General features: G+C 39.5%; 1 protein-coding gene across 1 annotated transcript; it reads left to right on the plus strand.

Moving 5' to 3' along the window:
- Positions 1-4,553: 4,553 nt before the first annotated feature.
- On the plus strand, positions 4,554-5,605 carry LOC122048246. Its single transcript, XM_042609840.1, has 2 exons — positions 4,554-4,605; positions 4,761-5,605. Exons 1-2 carry the CDS (start codon positions 4,554-4,556, stop codon positions 5,603-5,605), a joined length of 897 nt encoding a protein of 298 aa, XP_042465774.1.
- Positions 5,606-21,198: the final 15,593 nt, after the last annotated feature.

The raw sequence follows: 21,198 nt of genomic DNA on the forward strand, positions 1-21,198 counted from the left end.
GAAGAAGAGAGAGAGATTGAGAGAAGAAAGGGAGAGAATGAGCGTAAGTGAGTGAAGGATGATAGATTCTAAGATTTCAGTTTCGTTATGATGTTGGTTATTATCTCTATGCATTGTTCATCTACCTAACTCCATGCTTAAACTCATGTATACGAATTCTAACTAAAGTCTAACATAATTCTGCACAAGTCACACCAAAGAGTTTACCTATTTTCTAACGCTATTAAGTAAAGAAGTAATTCTAGAAAGTTCGATTAAAGAGATACCTTCTGTCATAGGATCCCCTCGGTCATACAATCGCTAGAGTTATCCAATTTACTTCCTAATGATAGATTAATGCAATTAAGTAGAAAAAGTAACATAGAAAATTTGGTTAAAGGGATACCCCTGTCATAGGGTCCCCCGGTTATACAATCACTTGATTATATAAGTCACTTCCTAACATTAATTTGAAAACAAAACTCTTAAAACTCTAATTAACCTCCCATGTAGAGAATTGATCTCCGTTTCATGGAAATACCATAGAAAGTAAGGGATACCTTATGTCACAAGGTCCCATGGTCTTACAATCCAAGACCCTTCCTTTATATCATGATCAAAACTCTACACCTGAATGTATTGACCTCGCACATATTTCATCAAACATATACAAGACACAACACACAAGAACAAGTCATAAAACATATCATAGCATAAGAAAATATCAAAATACATAGTTCATACATCACATCATATCATAAATACTCCCTACACCCTAAGAATTAGAGGATTTACTCCATAGAGAAGAAAATATAACTAAAAGACAAAGAAGCAAAGCAATCTACAACTCAAAACATAAAGAGAAGAGAAGATAAAGCCTATCCATGTAGTGTCAGTCTTCTTGGATGTAATCCTTGCTTTGGAGGTGGATGGATCGATGAAGAAGAAGCTTCTAGGGTTTCCCTAAGGGGAGAACACTTTCCCAAGGAATGGGGGTTAGCCCCAAGTCAAAAATTAGTCAAAGAATGGGGGTTTTTGACCTTTTTATACCTCCTCCAAACTGCCCAGGAAAACTAGGATTACAAGGGTATGATAAACTAAGTTTTTCACTCCTTAAACTCGGTTTTCTCATAATCAACCTTGAATCAAAGTTGCAGCCCTTGAAATTATCTACATTCTAATATTTTGATAAATCCTTGGTTCCAACTAAGCTGAAAGTTATGGTGGTTCAAATTTTGGTGTATAGTTTGGGTAGAGGTCCCGATGAAGCCACAGTTGAGAGGCACGGCTGGGTCTTATATCATGGCTAGAACTTGTTTTCTCTCTATTGAACCTGAATAAAAGTTGTAGATCTTGAAGTTAGCTACGTTTTGATATAAAGAATAGCCCATAATTCCAATCGAACAGAAAGTTATAGCCATTTCAAAATAAGTCTACAATCTGCCCAAATTCAACACAACTCTATTTTTGGTGTGACACTACTCCTTGTTTTCTCTGCCATGGTCATGCCTTTGGCACGACCACACCTTGCTATCATGCTATTTGGGAGACACAGCCATGCCATTTTGGCATGACCATGTTCTTCCTCTTATCTGGATGAATGGCATAATCATGCCTTTATCATGGTCGTGTGCTGCTTAGCCATGGGAGAAGGGGCACGGCCACGTGGAACCACACGACCGTATGGAACCCCACGACCTAACTTTGCTTCATCTATGGAAATTACACACAGCCATGTTGATTCCACAAGGCCATAATCTGCCTCTTCTCTGTATCATTGACACGACCATGTGAATTCCACATAGTCGAGATTTGGTTCGTCTCTACTTTGTGGCATGACCATGTGGGTTCACAAGGCCATAGCCTTCTCCTCCTTTGGGCATGTGGCACGGCCGTGTGGATTCCACACGGTTGGGCTCTTTTTCTTCCTTTGTTCTCTGAGTCGTCTACAAGGGGTCATTTTTTCTCTAATAGCACATCCTATCAACAAGAAAATATACAAAGAGAATATCTCTGACAAAGAAGAGTAATTATACTGAAAATATGATAAGAGGTGTAAAAGTGCATAGATCAAGTGTAAATAAAATACGTGAATATGTGTCAAAATATGCATAAAAATATATATAATCTAAGCACATCACACCCCTAAACTTAAATCTTTGCTTGTCCTCAAGCAAAAACTATAATCTAAACTCATGTGGTTAAATAGTGCATCATACTCTCTAACAAGTCAATCTAATCCTATCAAATAACTTCATTGGTGAGCAAGATACAAAAGTTGTTTGAGTATGACCTAGGAAATAATTCTCCGTGCTCAATGCAATAGTGGTCTAAGCTTTTCAAGTTTCAATCCCTAAGCCGAGTCAAGATGTCATAAAACTATGTTCCTTGTGCTTTTGGTGATAGACATTTACTTGCCACATGCATGGTTCATATTTCTAAAATTACATTGTGAAGACCCGATTTTGTTCATGGAGATGGACACTAGTCGATACTATGCTATGTTGTAATGGTATGGTGACCATTCATCTAGTCATGACCCTTCACCTAGCCTCTTAATGGATGACCCTTCACCTAGCCATGACCTTTCATCTAGCCATGACCCTTCATTTAGCCTCTTAATGGATGATCCTCCATCTAGCCATCTCTTCATATGCCTTGGCCACCCCTTTCATGATTATAAATAGCCAATGCATTATCTTCCAAAGGCACACTCAAATCCTTTGATCAACACTTTGTGAAATTTGTCCAAACCTCAACTTCATTTTATGAAAGTTTCTGCCCAAGTTTCAATCAACACATGTAAGTTCAAGTTCCATAAAGTTTCCATCCAAAATCAAAGAAGCTTTTGACCAGGTAAGTGGGCTTTTCATTTTTGATTATAGCTTTGTATGATCTATGTTTTTTTTCATTATTGATCATTTTATACTGCTCATTTTATTTTTCTGAATTCCAAGATGTACTTTCTGAATTCTAAGATGCACTGTTATGACTCAAGTTAGATATGATAAAAGAGAATTTTTGAAAACATACTAAGATATGACAAGTTATGGCCCTAATGCGGTAGATAATAATAACCAATATATGACCTCACCCCTTAGAGGAATTATATATAGGGGACTGATCAGTAATACCATGGAAAATAAAATGATTAACAGTGTTATAAGTATATATTTTCAATTAAGTTATGTTTCTGTCATGTTTCGTGAATTATGTTCCCGTCATAAATTTTGAATATCTTGTTATGTTTTGTATTCTATCATTTTATGTTCGATCGACCCCCATTTACTAATGTTTTTCTATAGTACTAACCCCCTTACTCCCATCCCTAGATAAAGACAAGGAACAAGCCGAGAAAAAGGAGCAAGAGATGTTTTGGGGCTGGTAATGGAGCCATGTTCAAGCAATTCTTCCTTTTAGTTTATGTTATCTTTACTTGTATGCTTCCACTTATCGCTTTTGGATTTTCACTTTGTAAAGACAATATTTCCATTATATCATTACTAGTTTAGTATTCACCATATGTGGCCTATTGTTTTTAAGTATTTATATTCACGAGCAACGCCGGTGTCGGTACACCTAGGTCTTGGGGAGTGACATTATAGTGGTATCAGAGTCAAGTTCAAAAATCTGGTTGGGACATTTTGTTCGCAAATTTGACAAAATTGGATTTTCGACAAACAGCTAGTGCCCCTTCGAAACGACCTAACTAGCAAAAATCACGATCCATTCATCGTGGTGCATGTCATTTTTCTATCGAATTCCATTGTTTAAACCTCCTAAACCATGTTTTTGTCGTTTCGGGAAGGTTTTCGATTGCCTATACCTTCACATAGGAGAGTCAAAATCTGATTTCATCATTACTTAAGCAGTTATCTTTGAACTATCATGAACCATTTCGCTTATCCACTTTTAGGAAATGGCTGACAGATCCGTCCGAAACAACTGTAACCAACTACACCAACCACAACAACAATGAAGATGCAAACTCTCTCCTAGGAGTTAGCCTCAGTCGAGAAGATTTAATGGCCATCGCTAGCATTGTAGCAATCACCCTGCAAGGCTTAGCAACTCCAAGTATTAATCAGAATGCCAATCTGCCACTAGAAGCTCAACCGTGTAGCATTAACTACCACTATGAGTCTCTTCAGAAGAATAGAGCCTCAACATTTGATGGCAATGAGACTCAACTTTGACTACTGGAAATCTTGAAGGTGTTTAAGGTGGACGTCGTGACACCCTTCCTAGAAGATAAGGCACGCAAGTGGTGGGAAATTGTTTCACCAGTAATGACTGAAGTCGGACTAGTGACATGGAAACAATTTAAAGATATATTCTTGAACTAGTACTATCTGACTGAGTTTAGGTTACAGAAGCGGAGTGAATTTGAAAACTTTACTCAGGCTCCGGGTATGTCCATAGTGGAGTACACCTCAAAGTTCAACTCGCTCGAGACCTATGCCCCAACCATCATGGTAGATGACACCCTGAAGCTACATTGCTTCAAGAAGGGTTTGAGTTGTTGAATTCAATCAGCACTAGCAGTCTACAAGCAAACTAACTTTTTCGATATGATGGGAGGAGCCATTAGAGCCGAAACAGACATCAAACGGCGTGAAGATGAAGGTAAGAACAAGCGACCCCTCGCAAGTCAGTCTTCCCCAAGTGAACAAAGCTTAAAACAACCCAACCTATCAAGTGGCTCGTCCAAAGGACCCCCTTTTACTTCACCCTCCCATGGCATTAAGCATGTCCTACCTATAACTTTAGACATCTTGAAGAATGTCGTAGGATCTTCGGTGCATGCTTCAACTATGGGAAGAAGGGGCACCAAATTGTGGATTGTCCTGAACCCAAGAAACAAGTGACTGTGTCAAATTCTTTTGCAGCCCAGAATAAACTAAAGGAGAATAAGCCCAATGCTCGGGTGTTCTCTATGACTCAAGAAGAGGCGGAAGATGCAATCGATGTGGTGGAAGGAACCATTCTAATCAACAAAATGGATGCCTATGTATTGTTTGACTGTGGTGTCTCTCATTCTTATATATCTAAAAGATTCACTAAGAAGTTAGGACTCAAAACTGAAATACTTAGTGAACCATATAGAGTAGCGATGCCCACTAATAAGGCCATCGAAACTCATAAGTTGCATCGAAACTATCAGGTCAGTATTGGTAATCATACATTCGAAGTTGATCTGATTCAACTAAACATGGTTGAGGTCGATCCCATCCTTGGAATGGATTGGTTTGCTAAGAACCACTTATTAGTGGATTGCCATATGAAGAATGTCAAACTTCGGACTTCAAGCCAAGAAGAAATCATCTACCATAGCAAGGCCAAGGAAAAGAGACTACTCCTATCTGCATCTCATACTTGGAAAGCCATGAGGAGCTGTGGTGGAATCTATCTAGCTATGATAAGTGAGGTGGAAGAGAAGACCGAGGCTAGGCTAGAAGAAATTCTAGTCGTTCAAGAATTCCCAGATGTATTTCCTGAGGAACTACATGGCACCGTTCTAGACCATGAAGTAAACTTTGAAATTAATTTGGCACCAGGTGTGACACCAATATCGAAGGCACCCTACCAAATGGCCCTGGCAGAGCTCAAAGAACTAAAAGGATAATTTCAAGAGTTGTTAGACAAGAAGCAAATCAGACCGAGCGCATCTTCGTGGGGAGTCCCAGTTTTATTTTTGAAGAAGAAATACGGGAGTATGAGATTCTGTATCGATTATCGGGAATTGAATAAAATCATAATCAAGAATAAGTACCGCCTTCCAAGGATAGACAACCTCTTAAACCAACTTAAAGGAGCTACAGTGTTCTTCAAACTCAATTTAAGGTCAGGCTATCACCAGCTGAAGGTCTAGGCCGAAGATATACCAAAGACGACTTTCAAAACCATGTATGGACACTACGAGTTCATGGTAATGTCATTCGTCTTAACCAATACCCTGGTAGTATTCATGGATCTCATGAATAAAGTGTTCAAACCATATCTTGATAAATTTGTGGTGGTGTTTATCGACGACATCCTCATATATTCACCTAGTGAAGAAGACCGCAAAGAATAGCCAACTTATCCAAATTATAATTTATGCGGACGGGTAGGAAGTGTGCAGATTTTGTGAGTCTATCCACCACTACCCATATCCCATCATGGCTTTATCATGAGTTTGGAAATCCCACCACAAAGTCCATGGAAATGTGCTCCCATTTTCACTCTGGAATCTCTAAAGGTTAAAGAAGTCCTCCAGGTCATTGGTGTTCTACTTTGACTTATTGGCATACTAGGCACCTAAAGATGAATTCCTTGACATCCTGGACTGGGAATTTTGATTTGTGGGCCTCAGACATTACTTCTTGTCGAAGATTATCAATGTCAGGCACCCACAACCTTCCTTTCATCCATACGATCCCGCTATCATTTGTTTGAAGATCAGGTACTTTCCCCTTTATGATCTGCTCTATAAGTCTTGCTAATATTGGGTCTTGCTTCTGCTTCAACTTGATTATTTCTCGAAGGCATGGTTGTGCTAAGAGCGATGCCAAAACTATCTTTCCCATGCTCTTCTGACTTAATGCATCAGCTACCTTGTTTGCTTTGCCTGGGTGGTAGCTTATTATTAAGTCATAATCCTTTAATAGCTCAACCCATCGTCGTTGCCTCATATTTAATTCTTTCTGTATAAATAGATACTTGAGTCTCTAATGATCTGTAAACACTTCTTACCTGACATCATATAGGTAGTGTCTCCAAATTTTAGCATGAATACTACTACAGCTAGTTCGAGGTCATGCGTTGCATAGTTTTGCTCGTACGGTTTCAGTTGTCGTGAAGCATAAGCAATAACCCTTCCCTCTTGCATGAGGATGCACCCCAAACCTCCTTTTGATGCATCACTGTAAATAGTGAAGTTTATCCTCTACGGGTAGTACTAGTACTGGTGTAGATGCAAGTATTTTCTTCAAAGTTACAAAACTCTTCTCACATTCTTCACTCTAGTTAAATTTGGAGACCTTTTGTGTGAGCTTGGTGAGAGGTATAGCTATCAAGGAAAATCCTTCAATGAATTTTCGATAATAGCCAGCTTGCCCCAAAAAGCTTTGAATCTCTATTACTATCTTTGGTCTTGGCCGGTCTAAAATTAGTTCCACTTTCTTGGGGTCTACAGAAACACCCGCTTTAAAAATTATGTGACCCAAGAAGGTGGTACTTTTTAACCAAAATTCACACTTCTTGAATTTGGCATATAGTTTCTTTTGGAGAGTCTTCAGACTTGATCCTTGGTGAACATGAAACTGATCCCTAGACATATGATGAAGCACTCCAAGATAAAGATGCAACATCTTGTCAAAGTACAATGAACTCTGAAATAGAATCTATGCATTCTAATCAGGTCTGGGAGCTTGTAGAACTACCAAATGATGTAAAAGCCATTGGATGTAAATGGGTCTATAAAAGGAAAAGAGGAAAAGACGGGAAGGTGGAAACCTTTAATGAGAGGCTTGTTGCGAAGGGGTATACTCAGAAAGAGGGAATCGATTATGAGGAAACATTTTCGCCGGTAGTCATGCTTAAGTCTATCCAGATTCTTTTATCTATTGCTGCTCATATGAATTATGAGGTTTGGCGAAAGGATGTCAAGACAACTTTCCTTAATGGAAATCTTGAAGAAAACATCTATATGAAGCTACCAAAGGGATTCATTGCGAAGGGAAAAGAGCATCTTGTATGTAAGCTCAATCGGTCCATTTATGGACTGAAGTAAGTTTCAAGATCTTTGAACATCCTGTTTGATGAAGTGATTCAGTCTTATGGATTCATTCAGTGTTCAGATGAGTCTTGTGTATACAAGAAAAGTGGCGGAAATGTGGTGGTATTTCTTGTACTATAAATATATGATATTTTACTCATTGGTAACAGTGTCAAAGTATTGTCAGACGTAAGGGTATGGTAATCCAAGCAGTTTGATATGAAGGACTTGGGAGAATGTGGGCATATTCTTGAGATCAAAGTAATAAGGGATCGCAAGAAAAGGATGTTGTGCTTATCCCAAGATTCATATATCGATACTATCCTAGCTCTTTTTAGCATGCAAAACTCCAAGAAAGATTTTCTACCTTTTAGGCATAGAGTACCTTTATCTAAAGAAATGTGTCCTAAGACATCAAAGGAGATAGAGGAGATGAAGGCAGTTCTTTATGCTTCGGCTGTACGAAGCCTAATATATGCGATGCTATGTACGAGACTGGATATCTGTTTTGCCATGGGCATGGTTAGCAGATATCAAAGTAACCCAGGACCGATATATTGGACTGTCGTAAAGCATATATTAAAGCACTTGAAAAGGACTAGAGATTATATGCTGGTTTACCAGGCAGATGATTTTCTCCCTGTGGGTTACACAGATTCGGATTTCCAATCAGATAAGGACAATAGTAAGTCAACCTCGGGGTATGTGTTTACTTTGGGAGGTGGAGCCATAGCATGGAGGAGTGTTAAGCAGAAATGTGTTTCAGACTCTACAATGGAAGCTGAGTATGTGGTAGCCTTTGAGGCAGCCAAAGAAGCTGTATGACTCAGAAACTTCTTAATGGACTTAGATGTGATTCCTGGTTTGCCCAAAGTTATCACAATTTATTATGACAACAGTGGTGCAATAGCAAACTCGAAGGAACCACGAGTCCATAAGGCAAGTAAAACATTGAGCAAGTACCACCTGATACGAGACATCGTGAAACGAGGAGAGGTTATTGTCGCCAAGATTACATCAGTAGATAACCTGGCAGATCCTTTCATTAAGGCCCTTCCGACGAGAGCTTTTGATAGACATGTTAAAGGGATGGGAATCAGACGTATGACAGCATTTATGGCAGTATAGTCTTTTAGTATAAGTGGGAGATTGTTGGGATGTATACTATAAGCCTAGCTTTTGTATGAACATCTATTTTGAAATATTTTGAAATGAGAATTACTTTGGTCAAATGTCTGCATTTTATATTTCTATATATATTAATATAGTTGTCCATTTAATTTATATTGTAGATAACATGGTGTGTGGTGTCACACAGATGATCATGTTATCGGTTCCTTATAAATTATAAATAGTAGGTCACAACCAAGATGGATTGGAACAAACCATTGGAATGGTTATAGTGTAATTTGGTATTAGTCTGTCTTGACTATAAAATTACACTAGTACACTATGTGTGTATTGAGTAGGACCATTTGAGGTTGTTTGATTTATACTTACTACATAAAAGAACAGAACCTCTATTATTATGGATGTGCGTCCTCTTAATCCCTATATAATAATAAGCACGTATACTTAGTATTTATTTCTTTGACTTATCAATGGGTGAGATTTATCCGTTAAATCAATAGACCCGATGAGTTGGGAAATAGTATTATTTATATGGTGTGTTGTTGATTATAGAAGGAATCTGTGTCCTAATTATTTAGGCTGATGATGTCCCCTTGAGAAGCTCATAAGGATTATCATGTAAACCTTGCAGGTGGACTTAGTTCGGCATGATAACAAAGTTGAGTGACACTACTCTTGGAATCAGATGTTAATTAATTGAGTTAGCAGTAACTCATTTAATTAATGGGCATACGGTATCTTAAACACGGGGAGATTAACGCACTGATAATAAGAAGGAGCTCATATTATAATATGGGGTTGGTGCAGTAGTTCAATAATAACCCTTTAGTTGTATGGGTTATTATTGATGAACTTGAGTTGGGTGTTCGATGCGAACACGGGAAACCCAAGCCCATCAGGAGGCCTAAACCAATTCCTCCTCTAGGTCCCTGTTGTAACCTCTATATATATAAATCCTCGTATCCACCCATCCATAACCGGGTTTGGTTTAACTTAACTTGGTTTGATTTAACTTAACTTGGTTTGGTTTAACTTAACTTGGTTTGGTCTAACTTAACTTGGTTTGGTTTAACTTAACTTGGTTTAGTTTAACTTAACTTGGTTTAGTTTAACATAGTTTGTTTGGAATTTTTCTAAACAAAATTTTGTTTATTTTTCTTTCCTTGTAACCGACGGCAAGTCTATAAAAAGGAGTAGGATGTGGCCCCTAAAACCTAACTTTCTAATTCTCCACAACTCCCTTCTCTCCTTGTGGTTGTCACCCCCACTTCCCTTGCTAGGGCCGGTGGCACAACTAATTCTCTTCTACCCTTGTGGTCGGCGCCACCTTCTTCCCCACCTAGGGTCGGCGCCAACCTCTCCCTTGCAAAGGGACGGCGGTTTCCTCCTCCACCTTGGCTAGGGTCGGCGATTCCCCTTCTCCCTTGGCTAGGGTCGGCGGCTTGAAGAAGAGGAGGAAGAGAAGAAGAAGAGGAAGAAGAAGAAGATGAAGAGAAGAAAGAAGATTAGAAGGTGCCCCATCCTAGAGACTCCTTTTGTGGCTGGCAGTTTGGAAGAGAAGAAAAGAAGGGTGGTGTTGTCTTGGTAGATCGCCGCCCACATGACGTCTAAGAAGAGGAGAGGAATACGACAGAAGATCAAGAGGTCTTTAGCTACGAAGAAAGGTATAACTAGTTCTTTAATTCTGCTGCATAATTGGTTTTGTTTTCTTCGTGTCGATTTTGGATGTCGATTTTGAATACCAACACAAGAGGTTAGCGATCTTGTACTTCAATCAAGGTGTGCTTTGATCATTCAAGAACTTGCTTGATTGATCAAACACATGTCTGATCGGACGTGTGAGTTGCTAGGAATAGTTCTGTACTTGTACAATTTTTTTGTACGGGAAATTTAAACAAAATGAAATTCCAGCGCCCTTCACTTTCATCTATCCATGACCCTTCACCTAGCCTCTTAATGGATGACCCTCCATCTAGCTATCTCTTCATATGCCTTGGCCACCCCTTTCATGACTATAAATAGCCAATGCATTGTCTTCCAAAGGCATACTCAAATCCTTTAATCAACACTTTATGAAATTCATCCAAACCTTAATTGTATTTTGTGCAAGTTTCTGCCCAAGTCTCAATCAACAAGTGTAAGTTCAAGTCCCATAAAGTTTTGTCCAAAATTGAAGAAGCTTCTAACTAGGTAAGTGGGCTTTTCATTTTCGATTATAGCTTTGTACGATCTATGTTTTCTTTTCATTATTGATCATTTTATACTACTAATTTTAGTTTTTTGAATTCCAAAATGCACTTTCTGAATTCCAAGATGCACTGTTTGTTAGAGTGTATACTAAAAGCCTACCTTTTTATAAACATTTATTTTGAAATAAAGAATCGCATTGGTCATATGTCTACATTTATATGTTAAGTGTAGTTGTTCAATTAATTTATATTGTAGATAACATGGTGTGTGATATCACACACAGAAGATCATGTTATCAATTCCTTATAAATTATAAACAGTAGCTCACGACTAAGATGGATAGGAACAAACCATTAGAATAGTCGTAGTGTAATTTGGTATTAGTTTATCTTGACTATAAAATTACACTAGTACACTCTGAGTGTATTGAGCAGGACCATTTAAGGTAAGTTCTTTTTATACTAACTGCATAAAAGAACAAGACCTTTGTTATTATGGAAGTGTGTGCTCTTAATCCTGATATAATAACAAACACATATATTTAGTATTTATTTTTTTAATTTATCAAAAGGTGTGATTTAGTTCGATAAATCAATAGGCCTGATAAGTTGGGAAATAATATTATTTATAGTATGTGTTTTGATTATAGAAGGAAATTGTATCCTAGTAATCTAGGTTGATGATGTCCCCAAGAGGAGCTCATAAGGATTGTCATGTAAACCCTGCAGGTGGACTTAATTCGACATGATGATAAGGTTGAGTGGTACTACTCTTGGAGCTAGATATTAATTAAGTGAGTTGTCAGTAACTCATTTAATTAGTGGGCATTCTATATCTTAAACACAGGGAGATTAACACACTCATGATAAGAAGGAGCCCATATAGTAATATGAGATTGGTGCGATAGTTCAATAATAACTCTTTAGTGGTATGAGTTATTATTGATGAACTCGAGTTGGGTGTTCGGGGCGAACACGGGAAGCTCAAGTTCATCGGGAGACCAAAACCAATTCCTCCTCTCGGTCCCTGTCATAGCCTCTTATTTATAAAGTGTTATACCCACTCATACCCACCTTAAGGTGGTCGGCCAAGCCTAGCTTGGAGCCCAAGCTAGGGCCGGTCAAACCAAGGTGAGATGGTTTAAAGAGGTGGCCGGCCCTAGCTTGAACCCAAGCTTAGTATGGCTGGCCACAATAAATTAAAAGGATTTTATTTTTTAAAATTTTTCTTATATGGAAGCCATGGTTTTAAAAGAGAGTTTAAAAATTTAAATCTTTCCTTTTATAGCTTTTTACAAAAGATTAAGAGAAAGATTTGATATCTTTCCTTATTTGTAGTTAAAAGGAAGATTTTAATTTTTGATAAAACTTTCCTTTTTTGTAATCATCCTCATGGTTTTAAAAGAGAGTTTTAAAATTTAAATCTTTCCTTTTATAGCTTTATACAAAAGATTAAGAGAAATATTTGATATCTTTCCTTATTTGTAGTTAAAAGGAAGATTTTAATTTAGGAGAAAACTTTCCTTATTGAAATCATCCACATGTTTTAATAGAGAGATTTTAATTTATAAAAGTTTCCTTTTATAACCAACCATGAAGGGAATTTTTAAAGAGAAATTTTTATTTTAAAAATTTCCTGAAATAAATTAGGAAGTTTTAATTTTGTGTTTAAAACTTTCCTTCCTTGGAGGATTAGATATGGCCGGCCACATTAATAGAGAAAAGGATTTTTAATTAGTTAAATTTTCCTTTTCAATGGCAAGGAAAATAAGAAAGTTTTTATTAAAACTTTCCTTATTTGCCAAGACCAAGTAATATAAAAGAGAGGGTAGAGGTGTCTCACCCCACAAGAATATACATCTAGTATTCCTCTCTTCTCTTCCTTGTTGTGGTTGACCCTCTTCCTTCCCCTCTCTTCTTCTTGTGGTTGAACCTCATCTTCTCTTGGAATTCTTGTGGTGGTCAGATCTTGCTTGGAGAAGGAGAGAAAGGAGACTTTGTTTCTAGCATCCCTTGGAGCTTGGTGGTGGTGGTCGAACCTCATCTTCTCTTGGAGTTCTTGTGGTGACCGAAACTTGCTTGGAGAAGAAGGAAGCTTGGGTGGATTCTCGTCTCGGTAGATCGTCGCCCACACGACATCCGAAATAAGAAGAGGAATATGACAGAAGATCGTGAGGTCTATAAGCTATAAAAGATATAACTAGTTATTAGTTTCTGCATCATAACTGGTTCATCCTTTTATTTAGATCTTGAAATACCAAACACAAGAGGCTAATGAATCTAGGTTATCGAATTTATGTTTACAATTTTGTGTTTCTTTTGTTTTTCAAATTTGTGATTCAATTGTTCTTTTTGGTTAAACCTAGGGTTACTATAAGGAAATTCAATATTAAATTTTGTTGAAAGACTTTGTCTAGGAAGTGGTGGATGCTCCCATACCCAAGAAGGCCTAGTGCCTCACCATGTTTAACCTGGAAGCCAATCTCTGAAATTAATATTTAATTAAATTTGTAATATGGGTAGATTTGGATCAATAATGTTAAGCATCGTTTGCGATCCAAGTCTAAACCACTAAGAATAGATAAGTTGAACTTGGAATCAATAATGTTAAGTTCTGTTTGCAATTCCAAATTTAATTTCTAAAGAACACAATAGGTTGTTAGGAATGGGTCAGGACTTATACAAAATTTTTGTACAGGGGAACCAGTACGATATTCCGAGTTGCAACCAACAATTGGTATCAGAGCTAGGGTTTGCTCTATGTGTTTGGTTTTCAGTTTAATTATGCACATGTCATACATAATTTAGGCAGGATAATAGTAGGATATGCTAACTCTGTGGTTGCAGGCTCCAACTATTATGGTTTATGGTTGTTGTGCGTGATTGGACCCTTGAACATGTCAAGGGCATTTTATTTGTGTGCATGATTGTATGTATTAAATACAGCAGGAGCTGTATTAGTTTTAGGATTTTACATTTTTGTTTCGATCTAGATTACATTTACATTCCTTTATGGAATATAGGATCGATATATGTAAAATTCTATTTTTTTCGCGGATCGTATCCTTGCGAGGCGTGGTACTATTTGAGAACTAGAGACGTAGTAGAAAAGGAAGCAAGATAGATGCGGTGACTAGACCCGATTGCGGTGGCTAAAGATGACAGCAGCTAAGGTTGGCAACACACAGAGGACAGTGATGGAAAAGGCCATAATAGTTGAAAAATTATTTTCCCATATTTATTACTTTATTTGCTGTGATGTGTGTGTGCATGGTTAAAATTCCTCACCTTAAATAACTAAGTGGGAGAGGAATTAGTAAATAAATTTCACGGTCTCCATTACTGGTTTGTAAGTGATGCAACAAACTTGTGTGTTGGCTCTGAGTGCCTCCCTCCACAACGGATGAGTTTGTTTGCGGATCACTAGATCAAACTTCCTTAAGATAATGAGTTAGATCGATGATGAGTTATTCATAATTACCAGATTCATTGTAGGGATATACTCTGGAAACAGTAGTGTACATTCTGAATATGGTACCTTCTAAATCAGTACTCTCTACTCCCATAGAATTATGGAATGAGCGTAAGCCTAGTCTGAGTCATATTCGGATATGGAGTAGTCCAGGACATGTGCTAAAGGGAGATACTGACAAGTTGGAATCACGTACAGAAGTTTTTCTGTTTGTAGGATATCCTAAGAGAACGAAAGGTGGTTTGTTTTATAATCCTAAAAATCAGAAGATCATTGTTAACACCAATGCTCGATTTTTAGAGGAAGATTATATAACCATAAGCCCATGAGTTAAATTATTCTTGAAGAAATTAGAGAGGACATGTCTAGTCTATAAGCCCATGAGTCCTAAAAACCAGAGGGGTTCATTGAAAAAGACAAAGAGCATCTAGTGTGTAAGCTAAATTGGTCTATTGATGGACTGAAGCAAGCTTCAAGATCTTGGAACATCCGATTTAATGAAGTAATCCAGTTGTATGGATTTATTCAGTGTCCGGATGAGTCTTGTGTATACAAGAAGTGTGATGGAAACGTGGTGGTATTTCTTGTACTATACATAGATGACATTTTGTTAGTTGGAAACAATATCAAAGTGTTGTCGGAAGTAAGGGTATAGTTGTCCAAGCAATTTGATATGAAGGACTTAGGAGAATACGCACATATTCTTAGGATCAAAGTAATAAGGGATCACAAGAAAAGAATGTTGTGTTTATCCCGAACTTCATATATCGATACTATCCTAGCTCGTTTTAGCATGCAAGACTCCAAGAAAGGTTTTCTACCATTTAGGCATGGAGTAGCTTTATCTAAAGAGATGTTTTCGAAGACATAGATCAAATAAAGTGATCCAAATAAAGTGATCAAAAAGTAATTTCCTAGAGTATCTAAATAAAGTGATCAAAAAGTTGTTGAATACATAGATCAAGGCAAGCAGATACACAATATATATAACTGTGCTAAATACAATCAAGTCTGGTCATCATCGATAGGTGGAGGTGGAGGTTGATCAATCACTCTTAAAGCTTGAAGGATCGACTACATCTGTAGGTCTAGCTGCCGAAATCCGATGGTCATCTCCTCCTGGAGAGAGGTAAATACGGTGGTCATCTCCCCCATGAGAGAGGTGAATCCCTCCGAGACTAACTGTCGGATCTATGCAGAAGACTCCTCAAATCTAGCAAGTCAGTCCTCTACAGAAAGTGAAGTCGAGGGTTGAGTCTAGGTCAAGGGTTGGGTCAAGATCGGAAGAGGTCCAACGAGCTCCTCCATCGTAAATGCTAGCATCTCCTTCCCCTTGGCTGAAATGATAGGTGGCACATCTGTAACGACCGCCCTTCTTGACCCTAACCTAAGGCACGGATGTTACTCTTTTCATACCTTCTAAGGACATTGTTATTTGCACATCGCTCGATTCAGAAATCCAGCCTGAACTTGTTTCGACTGTTAAACCATGGTTTGGAGCGAAGTAGAGCTGAGAGGTACTCTATAGTTGTGAAGGGGTCTGGACCGTGTGACCCTAACCAGCCCTGTGGCCCTACCCGTGAAGGGGCATGTTATGGCCATAAGGTGATGACCGGTCGTGTGGCCTTATCAGACCCAAGTTTGGGCACGGCCGTGTGCGCCACACGGCCGTGTAAGGCCTTCCCTGCTGGAGTAGGGCACGGCCGTGTGGCTTCCACATGGCCATGTCACCTGGCAGTGAGGAAGAGGGGCACGACTGTGTGTCTCACACAGTCGTGTAACCTCGGCTGTGACGAAAGGGTGCACAGTCGTGTGAAACCACACGGTCGTGTCATCTTTCCCAAGAAGAAGAGGTGCACGGTCGTGTGCTTCACACGGCCGTGTCACCTTTACCAAGACCAAAAGTGATGCACGACCGTGTGAAGCCACACGGTCGTGTCACTACGGCCGACAGGAAAAGGTGCACGGTCGTGTGAAACTACACAGTCGTGGCACCCTGGCCAAGAAGGATCTGGTGATGGCCGTGTGAATCCACACGACCATGTCACCTAGGCCGAGAGGGGGTAGGTGATGGCCGTGTGAATCCACACGATCGTGTTACAGGCCGTGCAGGAGTCACACACAGCACTACAAAGGAGGTTGGTTCTCCCCTTTGTACTCCCTCCTGGCTTACGTTCTCTCCCATTTCTTTAGAAAGAGTCTTTGACATGGTAATTACTAACAAACTGTCAATTTCATCATACACAACTCTTAATTGCATTTTTATACTAAGCGGAATAAGACAATAGGTCCATCAGTACCAAAATCTAACATATTCCATGCACTAGCAAGTTCCAAGATCACTTTCCACTATTCTGTCACACGCACCAGCAAACATTGCTCCTGCTGCCCCTCCTTACTCAAGCTTTCCTTTACCTTTATATGTAGTATAAGGAAAAGTAATATATAAGTCAATGCTTAGTAAGTACCATCTACTCACAAAACAATGCATTAAAAAGAGAAAACATGCTTTGCAAAACTGCTTGAAGGAACACAAAACATGCACTCAATAATTACTCATGCTAAAACCCATAATTTGAAAATATGTACATGGCATGTATTTTCAAATAGACTCATCATGCAAACATCAACATTTTTAAATAGGATTATCATGAGACGTCAATATAAAACCATGCTTGTATTGAAAATAAGTAATGAAAACCATAAACTTTGCCATACAATAGAGTTCATCAAAACTGCACCTTATAGTCTCTAATTCCCAAACTTAAGAATGCCTTCACTTAAATAAACAATGAACTTGGGAAAACTTCATATTACGTACTAGTGAAAATAATAATCAACTTGCTTTGGGCCCGGCATTGTACCACTTTGTGCGCATCCTTAATAAGATCTAAGGTAGCTAATTCCGAACCTATTAAAGTACTACTAGGCGATCTAGGGGCCTAGGGGTGATCTAGGAGCCCACCCATGGACCTTGTGTCCAGTACATGTCATCTTAAAGTAAAATACTTTCTTTTTTAATACTTCTTTCTTATACTTAAACTAACTTGTCATTTCAACAAACACCTTATGTGCACTTAATCTATCACACTTATAGAGAAGCACTTTGGAGCACTTGATTATGCTTCTTAGTCCCAAAACTTAATGGGAAGCAAATAAAATACTCTTAACGTGCTCTTAATCCCAACCTTTAGAGGGCATCTTACAATCATAACATCTATCTCCTTTAACATACATAAAACATATCATGGCATGAATCTTCTTTTAACTTACATAGATACATACTACAACATGCATCGATGAAGCAACTTATACCGCGGATAACAAGTACTTGTAGGACCGTTGCGGCCGGCTAGAAGGGGGGTTGATGGATATCCTACAAAAATAAAAACAAACAACCCTTCCTCGAACTCTTTAAGCTAACACTTGCATAAATAATAAGCAGAAAGTAAATAAAACATTAAAAAGACGAGGCACCAATATTTACTTGGTTACAACCGATGTGGTTGTTAATCCAAGGAAGATAAAGCCCACTATCAATCTCCTTCAGGCGGAGAAGCCTCGTACAGCAATGAAGCGCAGAAAACAGAAGCTTAACTCTAAACTAAAGCACACAAGCGTTGGAATTACAAGTAATGAGTTCGTTGAAAAGCTTCTGGACCAAGGCTATATTTATAGCCTTGGTCGGGGCGCCCCGAAGGGTCCCGGGCGCCCTGGGGGGATAAAACTTTATCCCCCAACGTTCAAACGAGCGAAAGACTCGATCTGGTCAAAACGAAACTCCGGGCGTCCAGAATGGTTCAGGGGCGGTCGAAGGTCCGGGCGCCCGGAATGGATCCGGGCGCCCGGAATGGATCCGGGCGCCCGGACCCAAAGTCAACTTTTGGTTGACTTTTGGTCTGGGCTCTCTGCTCCAGTTCAGCTCGCCTTTGGTCTGGGTCTTCCGCTCCGGATTCGCTCGCTTGGGTGATCTTTGCCATCCGGAAAAGGGTTCACCCGAACCCAACTTCCGGTCTTTTCGAGCAACCTTCCGCTCCGACTTCTCGTCCCTCAGAATCGTCGCGTGTTTCATTCTCGTCCACCAGCGTACTCATCCACAGTCTTAGTCCCTCAGTCGCACCCCGTGCCGACCTTCTCGCTAGCTGCGTCTCTTGCTCCCCGAGCAATCTTCCGCTCCGGCTTTCGTCCCTCGGAACCACCGTCCACTTCCTTCTCGTCCACCGGGGTACTCTTACGCAGCACCTCGTCCCTTGGACGCACCGCGTGTCGTCTTTCTCGCTAGTTTCATCTTCCGCTCGAGTATCTGTGCTCCTAAGCTCCTACACACTTAGACACAAGGTTAGAAACACACAGGACCTAACTTAACTTGTTGATCACACCAAAATAACCTTGAGGTTCCAACAGTACTTATATCCTTTTGCTATTTCTTACTCTTACACCGTAAGGGTTAGGGAGAATGAACTCTCTTGTATGCCTCACCCTCCAAATAGACCTTCCCGCATGTACCACTTCCTTGGGAGAATCCTCCTCGTAGATTCTCCCCTTGAAAATCTTCAAAACGTAGAACCCTAGGGTTCTTGGCCGAAAATTGAAAAGGGAAGGAGAGGAAATTCGGCTAGGGAGGAAAGGAAGAGGAAGATGAAAGTTAGGTTTTAATCTCTTCCTTTCCCTTTTATACTAAGTGGAAGTTGAAGAATCTCTTCACCCAAAATCTGCTTATAATCAATTGCTTCCTATTTCCAAGGTGATGTTTTACCACCACCTAATGGATACTTAAACTAATTTCAAGTAAGAGGTATAGGGCTCAATCCTAGCCCAGGTCATTTATGATTATATTTTTATTTCTTTTTCTCTTCTTCTACTTCCTTTTGCTTTATTTAAATAGAGGAAATTTATGGGCTTTACAACATCCTCCTTGACCTCGTCTAGAATGTCTGGTTGTGTTCCCACTCTCCAAGACAGTCCCTCCCTAAGCGGTTACATCTATATACACTAATGCAAGCTGACGCTGACCAATTTAAGCATATGCACTTACAGAAGTGGGCATACCCTAGGTCATATATGTTAGGATCGGTTGAGCTAGAGGGGGGGTGAATGGCTCACTTCGTTTTCTTGATCAACTTGATTTTACGCAGCAGAAACTCGAAGGCAATGCTAACTCAGATATTTACTTGGTATCCACCTCCCCAATGAGGTGACTAGTCCAAGGATCCACACCACTCACACTTTTCCACTATCAAAAACCCTCCCTTCTCGGAATCACACCGAAGGTGGAGAAACCTTACACAGTTACAACTCTCCCTCTCCAAAGTAAAGGATCACACTCACAACAATAAAGAAGAAAAGAAATATTATAGACTTTAGAAAGGCTTCTTCTTCGCTGCGTGAGATTTGAGAAAGTAGCGAGAGGGAGATTCTGAACTTGAGCACCTTTTAAAGATCTTGAGCACTTGAGAGAGTTGAGACCTTGGAGAGCAATGGAACAGTATCTCTTTGTTTTCTTATCTCTTTTCTTTTTCTTCCATGCCTTTAAACGTTGAGAAAACTAGCCGTTTCTCAAGTAGCCGTCGCCGTGAATCGATCGGAGTCATATTTGGATCGATTCATAAGTATCCGTTGGAAACCATCATGTCACGATCAATGGCTTACATTGCTTCACTTGAGTTTGAATCGATCGGTGTAATTCTTGAATCGATTCAGACCACTGCTCGTGAAATCGCAGCTCTGTGGATCGATCGGCTGATCAATCCAAGGGAAATCTGTGCTTCGCACAGAGGCTTCCTGGATCGATCGCTCGATCGATTGAATTGCCCCAATCAATCGGCTGATCAATCCAGAAGCATTCTGTGCTTCGCACAGAAGCTTCCTGGATCGATCGCTCGATCGATTGGATTGCCCCAATCGATCGGTTGATCGATCCAGAAGCATTTTGTGCTTCGCACAGAAGCTTCCTGGATCAATCGCTCGATCGATTGGATTTCCCCAATCGATCGGCTGATCGATCCAGAAACACTCTGTGATTCGCGCAGAACCTTCCAATCGATCGGCCGATCGATTGGCTTCCTTTCAATCGATTGACTTATCGATCCAGAGGCATTCTACCTCATAGTCGTGTCTAAATCAATTTTCTAATCGATTTCTGATACATGAGGGATCATGCATCCAGCTTTATGACCTACAGGAACTTCTTTTGCCAAGAATCCGGTCCTTGACCTTCTTGGACTTCTCTTGCCTTGCATCCGGTCTTCTGACCTGCAAGGATTCTTTTGCCAAGAATCCGGTCCTCGACCTTCTTGGACTTCTCTTGCCTTGCATCCGGTCTTCCGACCTGCAAGAACTTCTCCTGCAAACTCACACTGTATGTTAGATCCAACGTATTAACATAAACTTAAATAGTTGTCAACACATTGAAACTTCCAGGGCATGATTGCACCAACAATCTCCCCCTTTTTGATGTTTGATAATCTATTTAAGTTTAGGCCAATTTCCAATATACCATAATAGTACAATTGATAAATAATGATTGCAACAACGCTGAAAATCATAAGCAGTAAGTATGAGCATACACAGTAAGCTTGAGTTTCAATTTAAATTTTATTTAGAATGAACTTCAACATATATCTCCCCCTTTGGCAAATATAAAAAAAAATAGAACTCCCCCTCAAAAT

Source organism: Zingiber officinale, chromosome 2B (genome assembly GCF_018446385.1).
Source record: "Zingiber officinale cultivar Zhangliang chromosome 2B, Zo_v1.1, whole genome shotgun sequence".
Classification (NCBI taxonomy): domain Eukaryota; kingdom Viridiplantae; phylum Streptophyta; class Magnoliopsida; order Zingiberales; family Zingiberaceae; genus Zingiber; species Zingiber officinale.